The sequence below is a fragment of the Danio rerio genome, chromosome 13 (genome assembly GCF_049306965.1).
Source record: "Danio rerio strain Tuebingen ecotype United States chromosome 13, GRCz12tu, whole genome shotgun sequence".
In the NCBI taxonomy this organism is placed as follows: domain Eukaryota; kingdom Metazoa; phylum Chordata; class Actinopteri; order Cypriniformes; family Danionidae; genus Danio; species Danio rerio.
This window is the reverse complement of record NC_133188.1, coordinates 51,565,491-51,590,004: the sequence shown is the minus strand read 5'-3', so window position 1 is coordinate 51,590,004 and position 24,514 is coordinate 51,565,491. Positions and strand designations below refer to the sequence as shown.

General features: G+C 37.4%; 1 protein-coding gene across 6 annotated transcripts in view; it reads left to right on the top strand.

Moving 5' to 3' along the window:
• The window catches only part of itga9 (integrin, alpha 9), a 199,804-nt gene extending 176,416 nt beyond the window's left edge, over positions 1 to 23,388 (top strand). For 2 of the 6 annotated variants that reach the window (XR_012388514.1, XR_012388516.1), the window contains exons 26-29: positions 1,581 to 1,676; positions 5,638 to 5,757; positions 17,920 to 19,444; positions 19,577 to 23,388. Coding sequence is in view for 2 of the 6 variants with exons in the window: in XM_073919446.1 (XP_073775547.1) it covers positions 1,581 to 1,676; positions 5,638 to 5,757; positions 17,920 to 18,018 (315 nt within the window). In the remaining 4 variants the exon portion in view is untranslated. Of the gene's footprint in view, positions 1 to 1,580; positions 1,677 to 5,637; positions 6,406 to 6,448; positions 6,747 to 17,919 lie in introns of those variants that run through there. The other 4 variants (XR_012388515.1, XR_012388513.1, XM_073919446.1 and 1 more) reach the window with 4 other exon arrangements.
• Positions 23,389 to 24,514: the final 1,126 nt, after the last annotated feature.

Sequence of the window (24,514 nt, the reverse complement as noted above, 5' to 3'; positions counted from 1 at the left end):
AAATTTTTTCAAACTTATTAAAAATTAAAAAGCTGAAAAATCACATGTATTGACAGCCTTTGGCGTAAAGCTCTAAATTGAGCTCAGGAACATTTTGTTTCACTGATCATTCTTGAGATGTTTCAGCAGCTTCATTAGAGTTCCCCTGTGGTAAATTCAGTTGATTTGACATGATTTGAAAAGGTATACACCTGTCTATAAGGTCCCAGAGTTGACCGTGCATGTCAAAGCACAAACCAAGCATGAAGACAAAGGAATTGTCTGTAGACCTCAGAGACAGGACTGTTTCAAGGCACAAGGCTGGGGAAGGTTACAGAAAAGTTTCTGCTGCTCTGAAAGTTCCAATGAGCACAGCGGCCTCCATCATCCATAAGCGGAAGATGTTTGGAACCACCAGGACTCTTCCTAGAGCTGGCCGGCCATCTAAGCTGAGTGATCAGGGGAGAAGTGCGTTAGTCAGGGAGGTGATCAATAACACGATGGTCACTCTGTCTGAGCTCCAGCGTTCTTCTGTGGAGAGAGGAGAACCTTACAGAAGGACAACCATCTGGCCAGACGGAAGCCACTCCCCACCTGGAATTTGCCAAAAGGCATCTGAAGGACTCTCAGACCATAAAAAACGAAATTCTCTGGTTTGATGAGACTAAAATTGAACTATTTGGTGTGAATGACAGGTGTTACGTTTGGAGAAAACCAGGCACCGCTCATCACCATCCCTACAGTGAAGCATGGTGGTGGCAGCATCATGCTGTGGGGATGTTTTTTAACAGCAGGAACTGGAAGTAGTCAGGATAGAGGGAAAGATGAATGCAGCAATGTACAGAGTCATCCTAAATGAAGACCTGCTTCAGAGTGCTCTTGACCTCAGACTGGGGTGACAGTTCATCTTCCAGCAGGACAATGATCCAAAGCACACCGCCAAAATGGAGTAGCTTCACAACAACTCGGTGAATGTCCTTGAGTGGCCCAGCCAGAGCCCAGACCTAAATCCTATTGAACATCTCTGGAGAGATCTGAAAATGCCTGTACACCGACGCTTCCCATCCAACCTGATAGAGCTTGAGAGATACTGCAAAGAGTAATGGGCAAAAATTCCCAAAGACAGGTGTGCCAAGCTTGTGGCATCATATTCAAAAAGACTTGAGGCAGTAATTGCTGACAACAAAGTATTGAGCAAAGGCTGTGAATACTGATGTACATGTGACTTTTCAGGTATTTTATTTTTAATACATTTGTAACGATTTCAAGATCTTTTTTCACATTGTCATTAAAGGGTATTGTGTGGAGTAATTTGTGGAAATAAATGAATTTAATCCATTTTGGAATAAGGCTGTAACATAAAAAACTGGAAAAAGTGAAGCGCTATGATTACTTTCCAGATGCACTGTATGTAGCTACATATAAATAGTAAAAAGAGCTCTGATTTGCCATATTTTTAACATACTTTGATGTTAAAAAATATATATTTTGGTACATAAAAATGGTAAAAAGTGCACTTGAAATGCATTTTTACTAACTGTATGCTTGTTTTTATATAAACATGTCTGTTTATGTGTGTGTGTGTGTTTGTGTTTTTACAGGACAGCTCCTCTGTGATCCAGTTTGTGACTCGAGGTCACGTCCAGCTGGACGACAGGACCGTGGAGGTCTCAAGCGGACTTCCAGATGATATTTCTGTAAGTTGAGGCATATTTGTACCAACGGCACTTCAGGAACTTGATAAGCCGGTTGTGTTTATTATAATTCAATTCAATTGTAAGACTGAAATTGATATTCATTTCTTTTAAAAAAGAGAATTCTTAAGACTTCCCTTTGATTCTGAGGCTCCCAGTAGCTGTTGACAGGTAGAAAACATTAATGATGATGATCAGTTACTAATCACAGATTGCATGACACAACTCGTCATCAGTAATATGTTAAATCACACATCCATGGTGTCATAATCCGGTGGCTCAGTGGTTAGCACTGTCGCCTCACAGCAAGAAGGTCGCTGGTTCGAGTCCCGGATGGGCCAGTGGAGTTTGCATGTTCTCCCCATGTTGGTGTGGGCTTCCCCCACAGTCCAAACGCATGCGCTAGGTAAATTGGATGAACTGAATTGCCCATAGTGTATGAGCACGTATGTGAATGTGAGTGCGTATGGGTGTTTCCCAGTACTGGGTTGCAGCTGGAAGGGCATCCGCTGTGTAAAAAACTTGCTGGAATAGTTGGTGGTTCATTCTGCTGTGGTGACCCCTGGTAAATAAGGGACTATTGAAGGAAAATTAATGAATGAGTGTATTAAAATGTAATTTACTCTAATTATAAGTAATTTATTTTTTTAATCGGAAATTACATAATCCAAAATTACACACAATCTATACCTACTAAACTCAGGCTGTTGATCTGCTTCCAGTTTGTCGCTCATTTGCAGGCGCGAGTCTGTTTTTACTCCACAGCTGTGCTCTGACACAGTCATCTCTAATACTGCAGGCCTCCATGTGTGGATTGATTGGAGGAATATGGGACTCTCAGCTGATTGAGTTTCTGACCCACTTTATCCAGTGGCCAATTCCCTAAACATGCTCCTTAAATGAGTCTGTGGCCCCCTTCTGCCCTCAGCACTTAAGAAATGCTTGGGTCCCAGAGCTAATCTGTGATGATGTGCACGGGACTGTCCTGTGGGCAAACTCACATTTACAGATGCCATTGCTCATGCACTGTACAGGCATTAATAGCGCACGTTTCTGTCGTGTTCGCGGACATCTAAACAAATTGAAAACGACAGATTGGGATTTAACTTTATAGAATTATTAGCCCTCCTGAGTTATTAGCCCTCCTGAATTATTAGCCCTCCTGTATATTTTTCCCCAATTTTTGTTTAACAGGGAAATCATTTACAACACATTTCTAAACAGAATAGTTTTGATAACTCATCTCTATAGGTTGCGGCTGGAAGGGCATCCGGTGCGTAAAAATGTGCTGGATAAGTTGGCGGTTCATTCCGCTGTGGCGACCCCGGATTAATAAAGAGACTAAACCGACAAGAAAATGAATGAATGAATGAACTCATCTCTAATAACTGATTTCTTTAATCTTTGCCATGATGACAGTAAATAATATTTGACTAGATATTTTTCAAGACACTTCTATACAGCTTAAGTTAATTAGGTAAGTTAGGGTAATTAGGCAAGTCATTGTATTATTGTGGGCGAGGCAGTGGTGCAGTAGGTAGTGCTGTCGACTCACAGCAAGGAGGTCGCTGGTTCGAACCTCGGCTCAGTTGGTGTTTCTGTGTGGAGTTTGCATGTTCTCCCTGCCTTCGCGTGGGTTTCCTCTGGGTGCTCTGGTTTCCCTCACAGTTCAAAGACATGCAGTACAGGTGAATTGAGTAGGCTAAATTGTCTGTAGTGTATGAGTGTGTGTGTGAGTGTGGATGTTTCCCAGAGTTGGGTTGCGGCTGGAAGGGCATCCGCTGCGTAAAAACTTGCTGGATAAGTTGGCGTTTCATTCTGCTGTGGCGACCCTGGATTAATAAAGGGACTAAACCGACAAGAAAATGAATGAATGAATTGTAATATTGTATTAGGTTTGTTCTGTAGACTATTGTAAACAAATATTGCTCAAGGGGGCTAATAATATTGACCTCAAAATGTTTTTTAAAAAAGTGTTTATTTTTTTCTAGCTGAATTAAAACAAATAAGACTTTCTCCAGAAGAAAATATATTATAGGAAATACTGTGAAAAACATTGCATGGAGGTCAGGGACAGTACCTCTGGACTGGGTAACTGGGGTGCTGGTTCCTAATTTGAAGAAAGGGGACCAGAGGGTGTGCTCCAACTATAGGGGGATCACAATCCTCAGTCTCCCTGGGAAAGTCTATGCCAGTGTACTGGAGAGGAGGATCCGGCTAATGGTTGAACCTAGGATCCAGGAGGAACATGGCGGTTTTCGTCTAGGCTATGGTACACTGGACCAGCTCTATACCCTCAAGGGTTTATGGAAGTATGCCCAACCAATCCATATGTGTTTTGTGGGCTTGGAGAAAGCATGCAACCGTGTCCCTCGTGGTATGCTGTGGAGGGTGCTATGGGGTCAGAGGCGCTCTGTTAAGGGCCGTCTCATCCCTGTATGAACAGAGTAGGAGTTTGGTTTGCATTGCTGGCAAGAAGTCAGACTTGTTTTTTTTTATGGACATTTTTATGGACAGAATTTCAAAGTGCAGCCTTGGGCTGGAGAGGGTCCGGTTCGGGGACCACAGGATCTCATCTCTGTTATTCACAGATGATGTTGTTCTGTTGGCTTCATCAAACATGGACCTTCAGCATGCACTGGGGCGGTTTGCTGCCGAGTGTGACACAGCTGGGATGAAAATCAGCACCTCCAAGTCCGGGGCCATGGTGCTCCAATGAAAAAAGGTGGTTTGCCATCTCCAGGTTGGGGGAAAGTCCTTACCCCAGGTGGAGGAGTTTTAGTATCTTGGGGTTTTCTTCACGATTGAGGGAAGGATGGAATGTGAGATTGACAGGTGGATTGGTGCAGTGGCAGCTGTAATACGGTTGATGTACTGGTCCGTTGTGGTAAAGAACATGAGCCGAAAGGCAAAGCTCTCGATACACTGGTGAATCTACAATCCTACTCTCACCTATGGTCATGAGCTTTGGGTCATGACCGAAAGAACAAGATTACGGTTACAAGCAACCAAAATGAGTTTTCTTCGTAGGGTGGCAGGACACACTCTTATGGATAGGGTGAGGAGCTCTGACACCCAGGAGGAGCTTGGAGTAGAGTCGCTGCTCCTCCACATTGAGAGAAGTCAGCTAAGGTGGCTCAGGCATCTGTTTTGGATGCCTCCTGGATGCCTACCTAGGGAGGTGTTCCAGGCATGTGCCACCGGGAAGAGGCCTCAGGGAAGACCCAAAATAGCTGGAGCGACTATGTCTCTCAGCTGGCCTGGTAATGCCTTGGGATCCCATCCCCCGGAAGAGCTAGAGGAAGAGGGAAGTCTGGGGTTCTCTCCCAAGACTGCTGCCCCCGCGACCTGGCCCCGGAAAAGCGGTTGAAAATTAATGAATAAATGAATTCAATTCAATTCAATTCAGCTTTATTTGTTTAGTGCTTTTACAATGTAGATTGTGTCACAGCAGCTTCACATAAATGGTCATAGTAACTGGATCAGTGTAGTTCAGTTTTTAGTGTTTAAGTTCAGTTCAGTTTAGCTCAGTTCAGTGTGGTTTATAATCATTATTGAGAGTTCAAACACTGAAGAGCAAATTAATGGATGCGCAGCTCTACCAATCCCAAACGATGCAAGCCAGTGGCGACAGTGGAGAGGGGAAAAAAACTTCACCAATAGGAGAGTGAAGAAAAAAACCCTTGAGAGAACCAGTCTCAGTTCGGCACGACCATTTTAATTTCTCCGCTGGCCAAAAGTCTTGTGCAGAGCTGCTGTCTCAGCAGTGGAGGCTGGAAGCTGGCCTCAGCGAAGACTCTAAATAAATGAATAAATACTGTGAAAAATTTCTTGCTCTGTTACATATAATTTGGTCAATATTTGAAAAAGGAAGCACAATTTACAAGAAGCCTAATAATTATGATTTCAGCTGTATGTAATGTCCCCACAATTCACAAAAGCAAACGTGTGTTTGTGTGTGCAGCTGGTGATGGAGGCTCTGCACAGTCAGGAGCCGCGGGGTTATGTGGTGGGCTGGATCATCGCCATCAGTCTGCTGGTGGGAATCCTCATCTTTCTGCTGCTGGCGGTGCTGCTCTGGAAGGTACAGTACAGCTTCACCTGCTCTTCTTCCTCCATCAGTACAGCTTCACCTGCTTCTCTTCCTTATTCTGCTGGAGACATTTCAGGAGCTGCTACTGTTAGATTTAGGGTTAGCAGAAGCACAGCAAACACTGAAACCACCCCAGTTTTGGGGAAATATTCATGTACTAAAAACTGCACACTCACAAGAAAAGAAGCTGACTAAATGATCCACTTGAAGTCAAATTATTATTTGTTGTTCCTAAAACTTGGATAGGCGACAAGACAAATTATTATTTTAGATAAAAATTCAAATTTTAATTGATGAATAAGATAAATACAACACATTACTTGAAATAAAATTAAAGGCTGTGAGTAGAGGGATATAATTCTTCATTATCAGGGCTTTACATTAACGTTTTTGATCACCAGCCACTGTGGCTAGTAGATTTCCAACATTACTAGCCACTCACCATTATTACTAGCCACACTTTTTTTGTTGGGAAATCTATTTTTTATATGCATAAATTTGACTTTGACATGCTAAGATGACTTGATTTAGATGTTGTGTTATGTCCACTACATGCCTTCTCATTTATTTAACTTCTTGTGTGTATTGTGTATTGGCTCGCTCAGTGCGCATGAGCAAATGTAATCAGAGAGCGTCAAAGTAGCCAGAAGTCATTCATTTTTTAACGAGAACTGGCGGCGAGAATGTAATCAGTTTTTATTTCATGACTTTCCAGTGCTCAAAATTAAGGATTTACCAAATTTATGTCTGACCACACCAAATAAGTATTTCTTAGCCACAATTTTAAAGTGTCAAAACAAGGAAAATAGAGCTGTATAGGTGCACTCTTTCATTCAACAAAACTTTTCTTTAAAAAAAAACATTCAATTTAACAAAAGAAGTATTGTCATGTATCTAAAATATGCACAGTAATCTGTCCTGGCTAAAAGTCCCAGATCAGCAGTTACTACACACGGGGAGTAATCTCCCATTAAAGCAATGTTATTCTAACTTGGCCTAAACATCAACAACTCTCCTTTATGTTTGGCATGGTGTTGGCCAAGAGAGTGATTCTGATGGAGTGGAAATCCACAACACCTCCAAATTTTTTTAAATGGTTAGCTGAAATGGTTTCTGCCCTCAAGTTGGAAAGGATACGCTTCTCTAGATTTGGCAAACAAAAGTTGTATGACAAAACATGGGGCCCCTTCCTCAGAGGTATAGGTTATTAATGTTTCTGTAATATTTTTTTTTTCTGGTAATATTTTTTTTCTTCTCTCCACTTCCTTTTTACATGTTATTCTATTCTGTCTCTTATTCCATCAGTCTGGCTAAAATTTCTTTATTGTTTTGTGATGGTGCTGTAAAATTGCTGTTATGTTTGCTTGTGTTTTGGTGCATGTTCTAGTTAGTATAAGGTAATAACACTGAGACAAGTTTGTCAACATATATATATGATGTACATTATTTGGTGTTATGTTCTTACAAAAACTTCTATAAATAAAGTATAAAAAAAAAAAGCAATGTTATTATTGTAAACAAATATAATTAAACCATATTAACAAAAATAACTAAGCAAATGAAAGCAGGTGAAACATACAGTGTGTGATAATGAAAGGATGATCACATGCACACGGCTAATATAGGCCTGTTAATCTGTTCAAAGAATAATTAAAATGAAAGCAGTGACTGCTGCTGCTTACAAAAGTATATGTGCTTTTTTTTTTAATCTTGAGCTCTCGAAAGCAGCAGGACTGTGGGTGCATGATCATCGCTCTTTGTCCAGTTTATTTCAAAGGGAACCGATCGCACCATACCTTTAGGCATGGGATTCGCGTAAGCAGTGGCGTAGCGGACGGGCCCGCAGGTCACGCACCGCGGGTGGTGGGGGGGGAGGGGGGGTGGGGGTGGCGCGCGTGATTAGGGGGCCCCACGTCGTCGCGATTTTCAATGATTGAAAATCCAGGAACCGCAATAATCAAAATCTTGGGAACAACTGTGGTCAGAACCAAAGTTCACAGAACTGTGTTCTCTGAAAACCTCTCAAGTTGGACTACTTCATTCTGATTGCTTGCCGCCGAACCGCGTCATAGCCAATGAAGACGCGCCGCTGTTTCTCGCCGCTGGTTCTCATTAAAAAATGAATGACTTCTGGCTACTTTGACGCTCTCGCCGCTTTCGGTTTGTGATCGCTCCTCAGTTTGTGAAGGATTCTCCGCGTTGTCGCTCCACCCCGCCTCATTTCCCCGCTCCTCAATTTGTGACATAGAGATATACACTAGATATCGCATAGGGACACTGAGCATGCGTCTATAGCTCCGCCACATTGGTACAGTGCTCCCAGGACAAATGTCATTCAACCGCACTAGTCAAGACAGTGCTATTACGTGAAGATGCAGGACTTTAGCGCTGTCTACGAGTGTAGTAACGAGCAAACAAAGAAAACAAAGTACAAAGGCAGAACATTTCAAAGGTAAGATTAAGTTTTTTACGTTTTTGTATGTTCTGAAATTTGTGCAAAACAGTAGCGTTATTGATGATAACAGTCACTTACTGCATTCATCATAAGGCAAAGCAGCTCCAACTCGCACTAAATACTCGGCTTATGCTAGTTTTGTTGAATAAAATCAGCAAACAATGCAAAATAAACTTGACAACGAGATGCTGCGCTGCCAGAAACTTGTATTATTGTCGACTAGTGAACGAGTCATTCATAACAGAGATTCATTCACAAACGAATCGCTCCCTCCGTCAGTATGAGAAGTGAAGGCAGGAGAGGAGTTGTGTGCACGGATTAGATCAAGTTTAACAGGGAGAGTGGATAGTCCATTTCTGTACACACAAACACAAGCTTTTTGTCAGGAATGCCCGTGTGGTCACTGATCCATCAATGTAGAAAAGTGATGTAAAATTATAATTTTCATAATTAAAAAAAAAATTACATACTAACATCCAGGAAAACTCCCGATCATAGATATATGTGTATATCTCTGGCTCTGCCAACACCCCCCACTGCCCCCCCGCCCCCCCACCCCCCGCCTTCATCTGGGGGCCCTGTCGGTGATCCCTGCAGGGGGCCTCCGCATTTTGCGCTACGCCACTGCTTGTAAGTTAACAGGAGCACATGCGCTTTTTTTTTAAATCACCTGTGCGCGCGAGTGATCATGCTCTCGTTCTGTACTCTTCTTGTTCTATACCTTCTTTTTTGCTGTTTTGCTCGTGCGAACACAGTTATTTTTGTCAGTCGTGCTGCTTCTGGATTCTAAGATCACATTTGCACAAATATTGGGCCATGCTTATTGTCGAACCCTGCTTTTAAGAAAACTACAGTTTCAAAAAATGATTTCCAACCAGCCAAAGTGACTAGGTGTCTGTCTAACACGCCAGAGCTGCAATCTACCCGCATTTGGAGGGTTGGCGGGTGTTAATGTAAAGCCCTGTTCATTATCATGACAAGCTCCTCAGTTTCAACTAATCTCACCATCCTCTCTTTTCCACCATTATACATAGAGCCTTACATATTTAGTTGGAACTTGGTGTTAGTTCAGTGGAGCAACACAAAAATATGTTTTTACGTGACAACTAAGCCCCTGGCCTGCAGTGTTTCAGTGGCGGTCAGCAGTGAATGTGACCCAGCAGGTCAAGCAGAAACACCTGCTCATGTGCAGCAGCGTCTCCTTACAGTTAAATTAGCATCGGCAGCTTTTAATACCCACAGTCAAGCGGATGTGGAGGAATTGTGTTTCGTTTGAAGTAGACGCTAACAGTAATGAAAAGAAACACGATACAGTACATGCATGATGACTTCAAGTATAACTAGTGCATCAATGGTTTTGTAGTTTAGTTTTGAAGTAATATTAAAGAACAACCCATGCATCTTGATCTAAAAAAAAGCATTGTTATCTGATTTAATGATACTGAGTTAAAATAAAGTCTAATGGCAAAAATAATGTTCCTTTAGTGTGTGTATGTGGGGCAGGGGGTTATGTAAAGATGAATATATGAAGTATAAAGTAATTTTAAGTTTTACTTGGTATAATTGACTTAGTATAATATATACAACTAAGTTTAATTATAAAAAATGATTACAAATAGGTTAAACCTAGTGGAAACTTATGAGTATTTTAGGAACAAACATAATAATAATTATGATAATGTCACAATGATTATAGTTTTAAAAATGACTGACAAGACTTTTTGACATTAACTATTGTTATGTCTTCAGTAAGTTGTGGTCACTACATACTGATAATTATTTCATTTTGAACCGAATGAATGAATGAAACAGGACACATTCTAATTAATGAAGAAAATTAAAGCTTTACATATTTTAATGCTTGTTCATATACTCAATTAAATTTTCCAAAATATATACGATTTTCTTACCTCTTTAAATTTTCTTATCGCAGTTTGAATGAAAACACAGAAATGTAGCAGCAAACACTACCAGGATCATGTTTGCAGTTTCTTCTTTCACTTTCTATAATTTTAACTAAGTAAAATTAATTTAAATAAAATTAATTAAGGTAAAATAAAATTTAAACAAATAAAATTGGGAATAAAATAAAAATTAAATAAATGAATGTCAAATTTAAAAATAATTTCAAATAAAATGTAATTAATATTGAATTACCATAAAATTAAATACAATTTAATAAATTTAAATAATTGAGAATAAAATAAAAAGTAAATTAAGGTACATAAAATAAAATTTAATCAACTAAAAAAATTGAGAATAAAATAAATGTAAAATTATATTAATTAACGTAAATTAAATAATATTTAATCAATTAAAACCATTCGGAATAAAACATCTTTTTTATTAATTATCGTAAAATTGTATACAATTTAATCAATTAAAATTATTTGGAAAAAAATTTAATTAATAAACATAAAATAAAATTTTATCAAGTAAAATAATTGGGAATAAAATTAAAATAAATGAATCACTGTATCATTAAATAAAATTTAATTAATCAAAGTAATTTGATGTACAATTTTTATTAAATAAATTAATGTAAAATTAAATAAAATTGAATCAGTTAAAATAATTGGGAATAGAATAAAAATGTAATAATTATATTAAATAAAAATTAAACAAAGTAAAATTAAATCAAATAAATTAACGTAAAATTAAATCAAATTTAATCAAATAAAATAATTGGAAATAAAATTTTAATTAAATGAATAAGCATAAAATGTAATAAAATGTAATCAATTAAAATAATTGGGAATAAAATATAATTAAAACTACATTAATTAATGTAAAATTAAATAAAATATAATCAAATCAAATCAAATAATCAAGCATAAAAAATGTAATGAATTAACGTATAATTAAATAAAAAATAAATGATTAACAAAATTTTATAAAATTAAACCAATTAAAATAATTGGGAAGAAAATTAAATAAATTAATGTAAAGTTAAATAAAATTGAATCAGTTTAAAATAATTGGGAATAAAAAGTATATTAATAAACATAAAATAAAATTTAATCAATTAAATTAATTGGGAATAAAATAAAAAGTAAATTTGTTAATGTAAAAATAAATTTTAATCAAATAAAATAATTGGGAATAAAATTTAATTGAAATATTAAAATAAAATAAATTAGATAAAATAAAAATTAATTAAAATGTTATTAAAATATGAATAATGTATAAATAATAGTAACCTAATTTTGTGGCAGTTTTTAATAATTACGATATAATAAAAAGCATTCTGAATAATGGCAAAAAATGTGACAAAACCCACATATGTTGTGTGAGAGACACCAAAACAAGCACTACTTTTGTAATCAGCGTCCTGAAATGAGTCAGAAACAGATGTTTGATGTCATTCAGCAGATGGTGAATCGGTGTAATAGATGCTTTAGTTTCAGATTGTATTTCTTTGCATAAGGTCACACGTCCCTCATTCACACACTACTGTTGTTTTTCTTGGCATGAGGAGTCAATCGAGACTTTCAGACCATAAAGTGAACAAAACACAGCGCTGACAATAATTTACACACACATAAAAGCCAATCCAAGGCATTTCAGGGCTTCTCAAACAAGCCTTTCATTTCTTTTCCACTCCATTACTTTCCAGCGGGAATACTAGAGCAAATCCTGGAATGTTGCTGCAGGGATAATTTTCCCCCCATATCCCAAATCTGCCAAAACAAACGTCCTCAACAAGAGCAGCACATGTCCAGCTCCTCCAGCTTCAGGAAACGCCTGCAGAGGGTCCAGCTCTGAATCAATAAACCACATTCAGACAACACACAAACCTGTTGAGTCAAAGGAAGTAAAAAAGCTCATTTCCTGTACAGGTCTGAGATCTGTGTCGCCATTCCTCGCTCTTTATCTGCTTTAGCATACAAAATGCACAATTCACCCCCTAAAGAAATGACATCGTCCATCTAATGCTGCTCTGAAATCACATTGAAAAACTGGAGAAAGTCAGTCGATATGCAAAATGTCATTAATTTCATCACATCTATATTTCTCAGCTCACAAGAATACTTAATTCTGATTGGTCAATCGTGATATTCCATTGTATGTTATGTACTGCATAATGTACATCGCCTACAGACAGTTATCTCAGAATAAAGCCTGACAGGTTTATCAGCTGTTGTGTAAAACCACTAGGGTCACACTAGGGTTTGAGCATGCAAAATTCTGTTGTACGGCACTGCAAAAAAATGGTGGGGGGGGGGGGGGGGTTGGGTTAAACAAGTTGATGAGTTATTTAAAAATGCTATCGATTGCTATTGAACCAAGCTTGAACTTTTTAATGCATACAAAAGTTGTCGTACTAGCTTGCGTTTCCGGTATGCCAGTGTCAAGCTTATGAATATAGTATATTGGCTGAAAAGTGCAGCTTAAGACCAAAGAGCTTTATTCTGCATGAACAATCGGCTGGATGTACTTTATCCCACTTATTACACTAAACTGTTAGACACAAAACATGGATCTGAGCTCTTTACTTAAATGTTAAGCTTGAGCCTATGTTATTATCTTCGCCAGTTGTTATCTGGGATTATTATGTGGCTCTCTACTTGATTCTGATTGGTCGATCATGACATTCCAAGGTATGTTGTGTTAGGAATAAAGTACATCCAGGAGGTTGTTATCGCATAATAAAACAGGTTTATCGGAAGTTTGACGCAAAGCTGTTGTAATAGACTGAAGGGTTTTATTTTGGGAAAACAACCCTCCTGGAATTACTTTATAACAATTACAGCCAAACAGTCAAAAACGCAAAGTTTACAGAATCAAAAACAGCTGATGGAGTATACACTAACCTGTGCATTATTCAGACACTAGATGGCACCAAACAGTCAAAAACACAAAGCTGACAGAAACAAAAACAGCTGATGGAGTATACACTAACCTGTGCATTATTCAGACACTAGATGGGGCCAAACAGCCAAAAACACAAAGCTGACAGAAACGAAAACAGCTGATGGAGTATACACTAACCTGCGCATTATTCAGACACAAGATGGCGCCAAACAGTCAAAAACGCAAAAGCTGACAGAAACGAAAACAGCTGATGGAGTATACACTAACCTGCGCATTATTCAGACACAAGATGGCACCAAACAGTCAAAAACACAAAGCTGACAGAAGCGAAAACAGCTGATGGAGTAGACACTAACCTGCGCATTATTCAGACACAAGATGGAGACAAACAGACAAAAACACAAAGCTGACAGAACTAAAAACAGCTGATAAAGTATACACTAACCTGCGCATTATTCAGACACAAGATGGTGTCATACAGTTAAATACACAAAGCTGTAAGAAAGGAAAACAGCTGATGGAGTATACACTAACCTGTGCATTATTCAGACACTAGATGGGGCCAAACAGCCAAAAACACAAAGCTGACAGAAACGAAAACAGCTGATGGAGTATACACTAACCTGCACATTATTCAGACACAAGATGGCGCCAAACAGTCAAAAACGAAAAGCTGACATAATCGAAAACAGCTTATGAAGTACACACTAACCTGCGCATTATTCAGACACAAGATGGCGCCAAACAGTCAAAAACGAAAAGCTGACATAATCGAAAACAGCTTATGAAGTACACACTAACCTGCGCATTATTCAGACACAAGATGGCACCAAACAGTCAAAAACGAAAAGCTGACAGAATCGAAAACAGCTGATGGAGTATACACTAACCTGCGCATTATTCAGACACAAGATGGCGCCAAACAGTCAAAAACGAAAAGCTGACATAATCGAAAACAGCTTATGAAGTACACACTAACCTGCGCATTATTCAGACACAAGATGGCACCAAACAGTCAAAAACACAAAGCTGACAGAACTGAAAACAGCTGATGGAGTAGACACTAACCAAAGCTGTCAAAACCGAAGCATGACAGACAAGCAGATACATATGAATGTGTGTAAGAATATGGATGTGAACGTACTCAATGACAGTCAAGGTGATTCGAAGTTCCCAGATGAGCCTGTGTTATTTTGCGGTTGTTATCTGGGAATAACATACCTTGAAATATTGCAATTGACCAGTCAGAATCGAGTTATCCAGACAGCCATGCAATAATCTTAAATAACAACCAGTGAAACCAACAATTCAACTAAATAAATATAAAATGACTTATCTGTATACTATGATTCTTCTTGCACCATGCAGAGACTCCAAAATGTTGACTAAGAATTGAAATGTTTACATTTTGCTCCATCCTTTAACAAAAATATTAGGTTTTACCCATTAGTTAGCAATGAGAATTTATTAGAAGAAAATATTTTGCTATAGAATAGTGCTAATATTATTTAAATTAGATCACATTCATTTATATATTTCAATAAGTACAGGTCAGAATTAGTTTATGGTTTCATTTCAGCATGAATACATCTGTTACGCTGAAAGATGATGAAACTTTATTTCACCCATATTTTGACATATTTTTTACAAAATTTTAAATTTTAAACGTATGACTTGCATTAAAATGTTTTTTATGCATACAATTTTATATCCACACTTTAATGGGACATCTCACATTTCATTAAGTTTCCAACATAGCCTGACTTAAATACTCAGTCCAGGCATTAAGAACACATGATACCTTACTATTGTAAATTATAGGATGTATAAATATTGTTGGATACCTAGATAATATGATCAAGCATTCCAGTGTAAATACCATCATTCATGAGGGATTCCATAATGAAACCTGTTCTTGTGTTGGGTCAGGACTCGCTATTTTCATAAACTCATTTTAATGTGATTAAATCAATATTTTCCTGCCTATACTGTATCTGTAACAGCGGGACTGCATTAGTTTGGGTTTATCTGATCTGCCAGTCAAAAGCAATAGATTTAGATTCATTTCTCTACTAGAACTCATATGTTCAAGACTTTGTTTTTAAAGTCTCATTTGGGCTGTATTTATTTGATCAAAAATCAAATAAAAACTGTAATACTGTGAAATAATTTTACAATTGAGAAAAACTTATAAAACATAATAAATACTGTACAAATATTCAGAAATTAACAGTTTTATTTTATTTTATTTCATTTATTTATGCTTTTGAATTGCATTATAGTATAGTGATCATTTTGTTATTTACTGACATATTTGTGATATACTGGTGGTTGTTTTTGTAAATTATGGAACTAATCCTGGTAGTAAATCCTGGATAGCACTTTTTCTGTTATAGACTATATATAGTTGAAGTCAGAATTATTCTCCCCCTTTTGAATTTATTATTATTTTTTATTAATATTTCCCAAATGATGTTTATCAGAGTGAGGAATTTTTTACAGTATGTCTGATAATATTTTTTCTACTGAAGAAAGTCTTATTTGTTTGATTTCGGCTATAATAAAAGCACTTTTTAATTTTTTTAAACACCATTTTAAGGTCAAAATTATTAGCTCCTTTAAGCAATATTTTTTTCTGATAGTCTACAGAACAAACCATCACTATACAATGACTTGCCCAATTACCCTAACCTGCCTAGTTAACCTAATTAACCTAGTTAAGCCTTTAAATGTCACTTTTAGCTGTATAGAAGTGTCTTGAAAAACATCTAGTAAAATATTATTTACTATGATCATGACAAATTAAATAAATCAGTTATTAAAAATGGGTTATTAAAACTATGATGTTTAGAAATGTGCTGAAAAAATCTTCTCTCCGTTAAACAGAAATAGGGGAAAAATTAAACACTGGGGTGAATAATTCAGGGGGGCTAATAATTCTGACTTCAACTGTATATATATGAGCAATATCTCATGAGTAGCAGTGTGATATAGCTGTATGCACTGCACTGGTGGGAGGCATGCGTTGCCTTAGTGTCCCACTAATGCAGATATACAGCCATATCGCAATGCTACTTGTGTGATTTTGCGTTTATAGTCTAAAACCCTTTTGTATGAAGAACTACTTTCTTCCTACATTCATTCACATCTGTAGCTAACGTCAGAACAGCAGAAACCATTGCCACTACACCAACATCACTTTAGAGCTAGTGTTTGAATGATTCTCTAGCGTAATATCTAAAGCGATGACAAAACAGATGATTTTGCTCACACAAGATACGCCATATAATTCCATCAGTCTACAGATTTCCCAGTATTTCTCTGTTGCAAACGGGAGATCACAATAATTAACCCCAAAAAAGCCAAAGCAAACACTAGCAGATTACTCTGGTATAAATACAGCACTACAACATACAAAAGAGAGAGATCGACTTAGAATGTCTTTTACTGGTTTTATAATGATTTGATCAGCTGCAGTTTCAAACACGAAACGCTGAGTTTTTCTCCTCTAATAACTTATTATGCATTCTCTGTCACCATCTTGTGGTGCAACAGAATTTGCTCTGCTGGCATGACAGGCTGATGGGCCCTGACGCACTGAATCTAGAAACTAATCATATTTAAAATAGGCACTATCCTTATAAATAAACAGCATAGTTGCAATCTAAATAACTACATTCTCACCTAAAAGCCTCAAAAGTACATTATGTTGTCCAACAGCTGCACTATTTGTCAAACTGTAGTGAGTTTATTGATCTGCTGTCACTCTATGTGGGCGGAGTAATACGCAAGGGTGAAGAGGCTGTACGAGTGCTGTTATTGCAGAATATCGCTCTGCTATCAGCCAATCAGACTCGAGAACCAGACAGAACTGTTGTATATATACAGTTTAAGTCAGAATTATTAGCCCCGCTTTCAATTTTTTTTCTTATTTTCTTTTCATTCATTCATTCATACATTTTCTTGTCGGCTTAGTCCCTTTATTAATCCAGGGTCGCCACAGCGGAATGAACCGCCAACTTATCCAGCAAGTTTTTACACAATGAATGCCCTTCCAGCCGCAACCCATCTCTGGGAAACATCCACATTCACACACACACTCATACACTACAGACAATTTAGCCTACCCAATTCACCTGTACCGCATGTCTTTGGACTGTGGGGGAAACCAGAGCACCGGGAGGAAACCCATGCGAAGGCAGGGAGAGCATGCAAACTACACACATAAACGCCAACTGAGCGGAGGTTCAAACCAGCGACCTTCTTGCTGTGAGGCGACAGCACTACCTACTGCGCCACTGCCTCGCCCCTTATTTTCTTTTAATATTTCCCAAATGATGTTTAACAGAGCAAGGAAATTTTCACAGTATGTCTGATAATTTTTTTTTTTCTGGAGAAAGAATAAAAGCAGTTTTTAATCTTTTATGAACCATTTTAAGATAAAAAAAAAACACTGTTAAACTAAACAGCTAGGTTCTTGACTAAAAGTCAAAAGAGCAGAGATAAAAGTCCCATAATGCAATTCATAACTGTAAATAAACATAAAAAACTGTGAATCATGATTATATAACGTAAATATGATGATTAAAATATATTTTAAAGTTGAAAACTTGGAAACTCAATTGAGCAGCATTTATTTATACTCAAATTTGTAGCATAAGTCTTCTGTCATTTGTTATCAATAAAGTAATTATTTCTGAAAACGTTTGTACGGTTGCATATTTTGTCCGTTTATTCATGTGAATATATCGAGTATTTTGTAAGAGTCCAGATCAGATCAGATCAGATGTGTTTTTCTTGGGAAGCGGGGTGTGATTTTGTCAGTACATCTGTCCACTGTCCCTCCCTGTTTGCTGACACACTATTATTCCTGTGTTTTGCAGATGGGATTCTTCAGGAGGCATTACCGAGAGATCATAGAAGCGGAAAAGAACAGGAAGGACAGCGATGAAAGCTGGGATTGGGTCCAGAAGAGCCAATGAGAGCTTGGATTGGGTTCAGAAAATCCAATAAGCTGCTACCTTCACCATGGCCCTCCAGCCTTCCATATGTGGAAGAAAAGAATATTCTCCCGATTTTCCGGAGGTTTGACACTTTTTTTTTTATTTTCTGTTGTTGTTGTTTGGTTGACGTTTGGAAGAGACAAAAAAGACTCACAGTGGATTCCATTGCTCCCAATGGGAAAAGCCTCTCGCCGATGGGTCTGAAGAGACGGAAAGAGAGATTTCCTGGAACGGATGTGGATATTGTGTCAATACTAGCAGACAATTACAACCCTCAGGGCGCTGTTGAAAAAGCAAAAAATCTATTTTTTATAAAATGTATTCCATACTGTATAGGAGAAGAGAGCTTCAAGAGATGTTTTCAAAGCACTGATGACTAAAGAGCGGACGTTATTCCTGGGTGCTTTTCAGATCAACACAAACTGCACCTCTTTGTCCTCTGTTCATTCACAGAGAATGCAAAGCAAAGGTCCTTCAGTTGGGAAACTCTTGAGTTACTTTGGAGTGTTTGCATGACTTCAACTAGAACATTTACGATGGTCGTTTACACAATGGCATCGTCTTGGGGACCTGACAATGGGTTTTTGAACATCTAAATATTGTCTTTAGTACATGGTTAAAGGAACACTCCTGAGTTGAGTTTGGCCATTTTTGAATTCATTCAGCCAAACTTCAGGTCTGTCGGGAGCACTTTTAGCTTAGCTTAGCATAGATGTTTGAATCGAATTAGACCGTTAGCATCAAGACTTTCAATGATCTTCCTATTTAAAGCTTGGCTCTTGTGTAGTTACATCATGTACTAAGACAGAATATGAAAAGATGTTATTTTCTAGGCTAATATGGCCAGAAACTATATTCATTCTGACGTAATGATAAAAAAACTGCATCAAATTATTGCGATATCAAATATGAAAGTTCCTTGATTGAGTGATCTGCAGAAATCCCAACTTGGGAAAAGTTATTTCCAGGTGATTTGCGGGAGGTTGCAGGAGTTTTGGGGGAGCGGGGATGGAGTGGTTGGTGCATCACGTATTTAAAGAACGTGGGGCGGGGGGATTGGAGGGGGATGTGTGCAACGTATTTGAATACCCTGGGAGGGATGCAGTGGAGAGGGGTGCATGACATATTCGAGGACTGGGAAAAGCGCGATTTCCGAGAGATTATTGTTCATATGTGGGCGCCCGGAAGTCTCTGTGCATATACGGAAGACTTCCAGAAGACTTGGGATTGTCTGGATCTGTGCTACGCTGTGCTAAAAGTGCTTTGCCAGACATGAAAATCAGGTGAATAAATTAAAAATGGTTAAACTCAGCTGTTTAACTATGGAGAGCTGTAAAATGAACCTATTACTAAATTAGAGTGTTTCTTTAAATCAGGGGTCACCAATCTCGGCCCTGGAGGGCCGGTGTCCCTGCAGGGTTTAGCTCCAACTTGCCGAAACACACCTGCCTGGATGTTTCAAGTATACCTAGTAAGACCTTGATTAGCTTGTTCAGGTGAGTTTGATTAGAAAATCTGTAGGGCACCGGCCCTCCAGGAACAAGTTTGGTGACCACTGCTTTAAATAGAAAACTAGTCAATTTTGAACCACATGCTAATGGTCTAATCTGATTCAATGGCTGAGCTAAAAGCGCTCCCACCAGACTCGTAGATCGGCTGAATGGATTCAAAAATGGTTCAACTCAGCTGTTTAACTCTATGGGGAGCTGTAAAATGAGCTTATTACTAAAGTAAAGGTGTTCTTTTAAATAGGAAAGTTATTAAAATTGGTCATTGGTCAGAGCGATACCCTAATGGTCTAATCTGAATCAGTGATCTCTGCTAAGGTAAGTTAAGCTAAAAGCGCTCCCGCTAGATTCAAAACTGGTAAAACTCAGCTGTTTAACTCTATGGGGAGCTGTAAAATGACCCATTGCTAAAAAAATAAAATAAAATAAGTGGACCATTTCTATAAATGGCAAAGTTATTGAATATGATCCAATCTGATTAATTGATCTGTGCTAAGATAAAAGTGCTCCCGCTGGACCCAGAGATTACCTGAATGGAAAAAAAAGAAGTAAAACTCAGCAGTTTTATTCTAGGGGAGCTGTAAAATGAGCATCTTACTAAACTAGTGGAGTGTTCCTTTGAATAGGAAAGTTATTGAAACTGGTTATTTTTGAGTGATGTGCTAATGGTCTAATCTTATTTAATGATCTATGCTAAGTTAAGCTAAAAGACCCGAAGATTGGCCATATGGTTCAAAAAATGATTAAACTCAGCTGTTTAACTCTAGGGAGAGCTGTAAAATTATTAAAATATTAATAAAATAAAGGTGTTCCTTTAAATAGGAAAATTATTGAAACTGGTCAATTTTGAGCAAGATGCTAATGGTCTAATTTGATTTAATAATCTATGCTAAGCTAAGCTAAAAGACCCAAAGATTGGCTGTATGGTTTAAAAAATGGTTAAACTCAGCTGTTTAACTCAAGGGAGAGCTGTAAAATGAGCCTGTTACTAAAATAAAGGTGTTTCTTTGAATAGCAAACTTATTAAAACTTGTCAATTTTGAGCAAGATGCTAATGGTCTAATCTGATTCAATTATCTATGCTAAGCAAAGCTAAAAGTACTCCCACCAGACCCAAAGATCGGATGAATGGATTAAAAAATGGTTAAACTCAGCTGTTTTACTCCATAGAGAGCTGTAAAATGAGCCTATTACTAAAATAAAGGTGTTATTTTAAAAAGAAAAATTATCAAAACTACTAAATTTTGAGCAAGATGCTAATGGATTCAATGATAGATGCTAAGCTAAGCTAAAAGACCCAAAGATTGGCTGTATGGTTTAAAAAATGGTTGAACTCAGCTTTTAAACTCTAGGGAGAGCTGTAAAATGAGCCTATTACTAAAATAATGGTGTCCTTTAAATAGGAAAGTTATTAAAAGTAGTCACATTTTGAGCAAGATGCTAATAGTCTAATCTGATTCACAGATCTATGTTAAGCTAAGCTAAAAGTACCCCCACCAGACCCAAAGATCGGCTGAATGGATTAAAAAAATGGCTAAACTCAGCTGTTTTACTCTATAGAGAGCTGTAAAATGAGCCTATTACTAAAATAAAGGTGTTCCTTCAAATAGGAAAGTTATTGAAAGTAGTCAATTTTGAGCAAGATGCTAATGGTCTAATCTGATTCAATGATCTATGCTAAGCTAAGCTAAAAGTGCTACCGCCAGACCCGAAGATTGGCTGAATGGATTTAAAAAATGGTAAAACTCAATTAAACTATTACTAAAATAAAGGTGTTATTTTAAAAAGACAAGTTATCAAAACTACTAAATTTTGAGCAAGATGCTAATGGATTCAATGATAGATGCTAAGCTAAGCTAAAAGACCCAAAGATTGGCTGTATGGTTTAAAAAATGGTTGAACTCAGCTTTTAAACTCTAGGGAGAGCTGTAAAATGAGCCTATTACTAAAATAATGGTGTCCTTTAAATAGGAAAGTTATTAAAAGTAGTCACATTTTGAGCAAGATGCTAATAGTCTAATCTGATTCACAGATCTATGTTAAGCTAAGCTAAAAGTACTCCCACCAGACCCAAAGATCGGCTGAATGGATAAAAAAAATGGTTAAACTCAGCTGTTTTACTCTATAGAGAGCTGTAAAATTAGCCTATTACTAAAATAAAGGTGTTCCTTCAAATAGGAAAGTTATTAAAAGTAGTCACATTTTGAGCAAGATGCTAATGGTCTAATCTGATTCAATGATCTATGCTAAGCTAAGCTAAAAGTGCTACCGCCAGACCCGAAGATTGGCTGAATGGATTTAAAAAATGGTAAAACTCAAATGTTTTTTTACTCTAGGGGGAGCTATTTCCAAAACAAGTGTTGCTTTTATATGTCAATGTACCTTGAATGTCATGTGGATGAACAGTTATTGCAAAAAAACAAAAACAGACGTCATTGTAACTGCTCGAGGTGTTCATTTCAGTCCAGTTGTGCTAAAAAAAAAACACATTCTTAGCTCAAACACATTTTGTTCATTATATGTGAAATTCACAGCTTGGAGCATTATTTGTACCGCACTGGATATTGACCCACTGAAAGATGCACGTTATTTCACCTTCATAACCTTCCACCAAAAACATATGACCTTTTTACCTTATTTTCCAAACTACCTATCAGATATCTCCACAATCTTACTCCATTCATAACCAGCGAAATCAAATCCTCTCAGAAATGTCGCAATTAGTTTGACTTCAGGATGTCAAGATAAACACTCATCTGCAGAACGTTATATAAGAGACACATTCCAAGTCGGCTCACTAATAAAACACTTTAAATCTGCCAAATATTCTGCAAACATTCGGACTGGATTTACAAGCATGTTCTGCATATTTTCTTCTACAGTAAACATGACGTATTACTGTGTGTCTCCTGTTTTTTAAACACATTTCTTTTTTTTTTTTTGAAGACTGCATAGACCCAGGTTTTACCCAGACTAAAATAGATGAGAATGTGCAGTATTCATCACTGAAGCTGATGGGAACAGCTTGTTTTAAGTCAACATTTTGGACGTCACAAACATTCTGCTTCAACACTCAAACCGAGCTTGAAAATAGTAGGCTTCTTAGGTTTACTGATTAAACTTGGTTGCATGTTTTTCTACATAAGGGGTTACCAATCTCGGTGTCCATGCGGGGTTTAGCTTCAACTTGCCTCACCACACCTGCCTGGATGTTTCAAGTATACCTAGTAAGACCTTGATTAGCTTATTTAGATATGTTTGATTAGGGTTGGTGCTAAAATCTGCAGTACACCGACCCTCCTGGAGTAAATTTGGTGACCCCTGATCTCTCATTTTGGGAGGGTTTGTTTGAAAATGAAATTTTCATCGGCCTTTATCAATTGGATATTACATGATTTCCTAAGAAAAACGTATGGTTTATTTGATTAATAATCTTTCCCAGTACTGGGTTGCAGCTGGAAGGACATCCACTGTGTAAAACACATGCTGGAATAGTTGGCGGTTAATTCCGCTGTGGCAACACCTGATTAATAAGGGACTGAGCTGAAGGTAAATGATAGATCCATAATCACCACTTGCTTGGCAAAAACACGTCTGGATTTCTGGCCTGATTCTTCATAGGTGTTTTTTTTTTTTTTACTAAGAGAGACTTGACATTGTAAGTGTGTACCATAACTGTGAGTGTTGTTGCCATTATCACCTATTTTGAGCATTTTAGAATAAACTACTGTCACTGAATTTCAGTTGTATAGATGTATTAAGGAATATGTTTGTTGTACAAGCTCAAGCTGTATATTTATCTCTTGAAACTGCCATTTTCAAATTAAAAATCACAAACAGATGTTTCGTGTTGGATTTATTCGGTGCCACCCAAATATTTAGTGCAGAGCAGATTTACTTGGTGCAATGATGCCCTCTAGCGGAAAACTAGTGTAGCGTTCATACCGTGCCGAAGTGCATATTCTTCTTGTGGTCTTCATTGTGTGACCAAATTCATTATAAAATATATATACTATTTTAAAATGTATATAATTTAGTGCTACAATAAGAAATGTAAGATTTTAAAATGTTTAAAAGTTATGTATTTAATAAAGGTTATTTTGAATTGTAGGACATTTCTGACTTTTGGTGAAGCAATCTAATAATATTACATGTATTAAAAAATCAGCTTATACATTCTCAGAAATAAAGGTATGTGAGCTGTCACTGGGGTGGTACCTTTTCAAAAGAGTACACATTTGTGCCTAAAGGGTCCATATTAATTCCTCAAGGGTTTATATTAGTACCTAAAAAGTACAAAAGTGTTCCTCTCAAAATTTTTGGGTACTAATATATACTTTTGAGGTACCAATATGGACCCTTTAATTACAGGTACCACCCAAGTGACAGGCTCTTGTACCTTTATTTCTGAGAGTGTACACTGACAAAAGTCTTGTTGCTTATCAGGTTTTAGGAACAACAAATAGTAGCTCGACTTCTAGTTGATTATTTGGTATCTGAAGTGGCTCATATGAAAGGCAAAGACCTCTAGATTACGCTTATTTGACCCAAATAAAATCTGATTATGCCTTGATTTTGAATGATTTATTTGGGACAGTAAGGTCTGACTTTGCTTAGACAAAAGTCTTGTGACTGAACATAAATAATGTCCAGTATAGAATATAAAGTCATGCTGCAGTGGAGACAGAATGAATATTGTGTCTGACTCCATCATGAGCTTGGAGGACTGCATCCATACATCTCTGACATGACTCAAATCACTGATTAATAAAGTCATCTGGAATGGCAAAGAAAGCGTTCCTGCAGGACTCCCAGAGTTCATCAAGATTCTTTGGATTCGTCTTCAATGCCTCCTCCTTCATCTCACCCCAAACATGCTCAATAACGTTTAGGTCTGGTGACTGGGCTGGCCAATCCTGGAGCACCTTGACCTTCTTTGCTTTCAGGAGCTTTGATGTGGAGGCTGT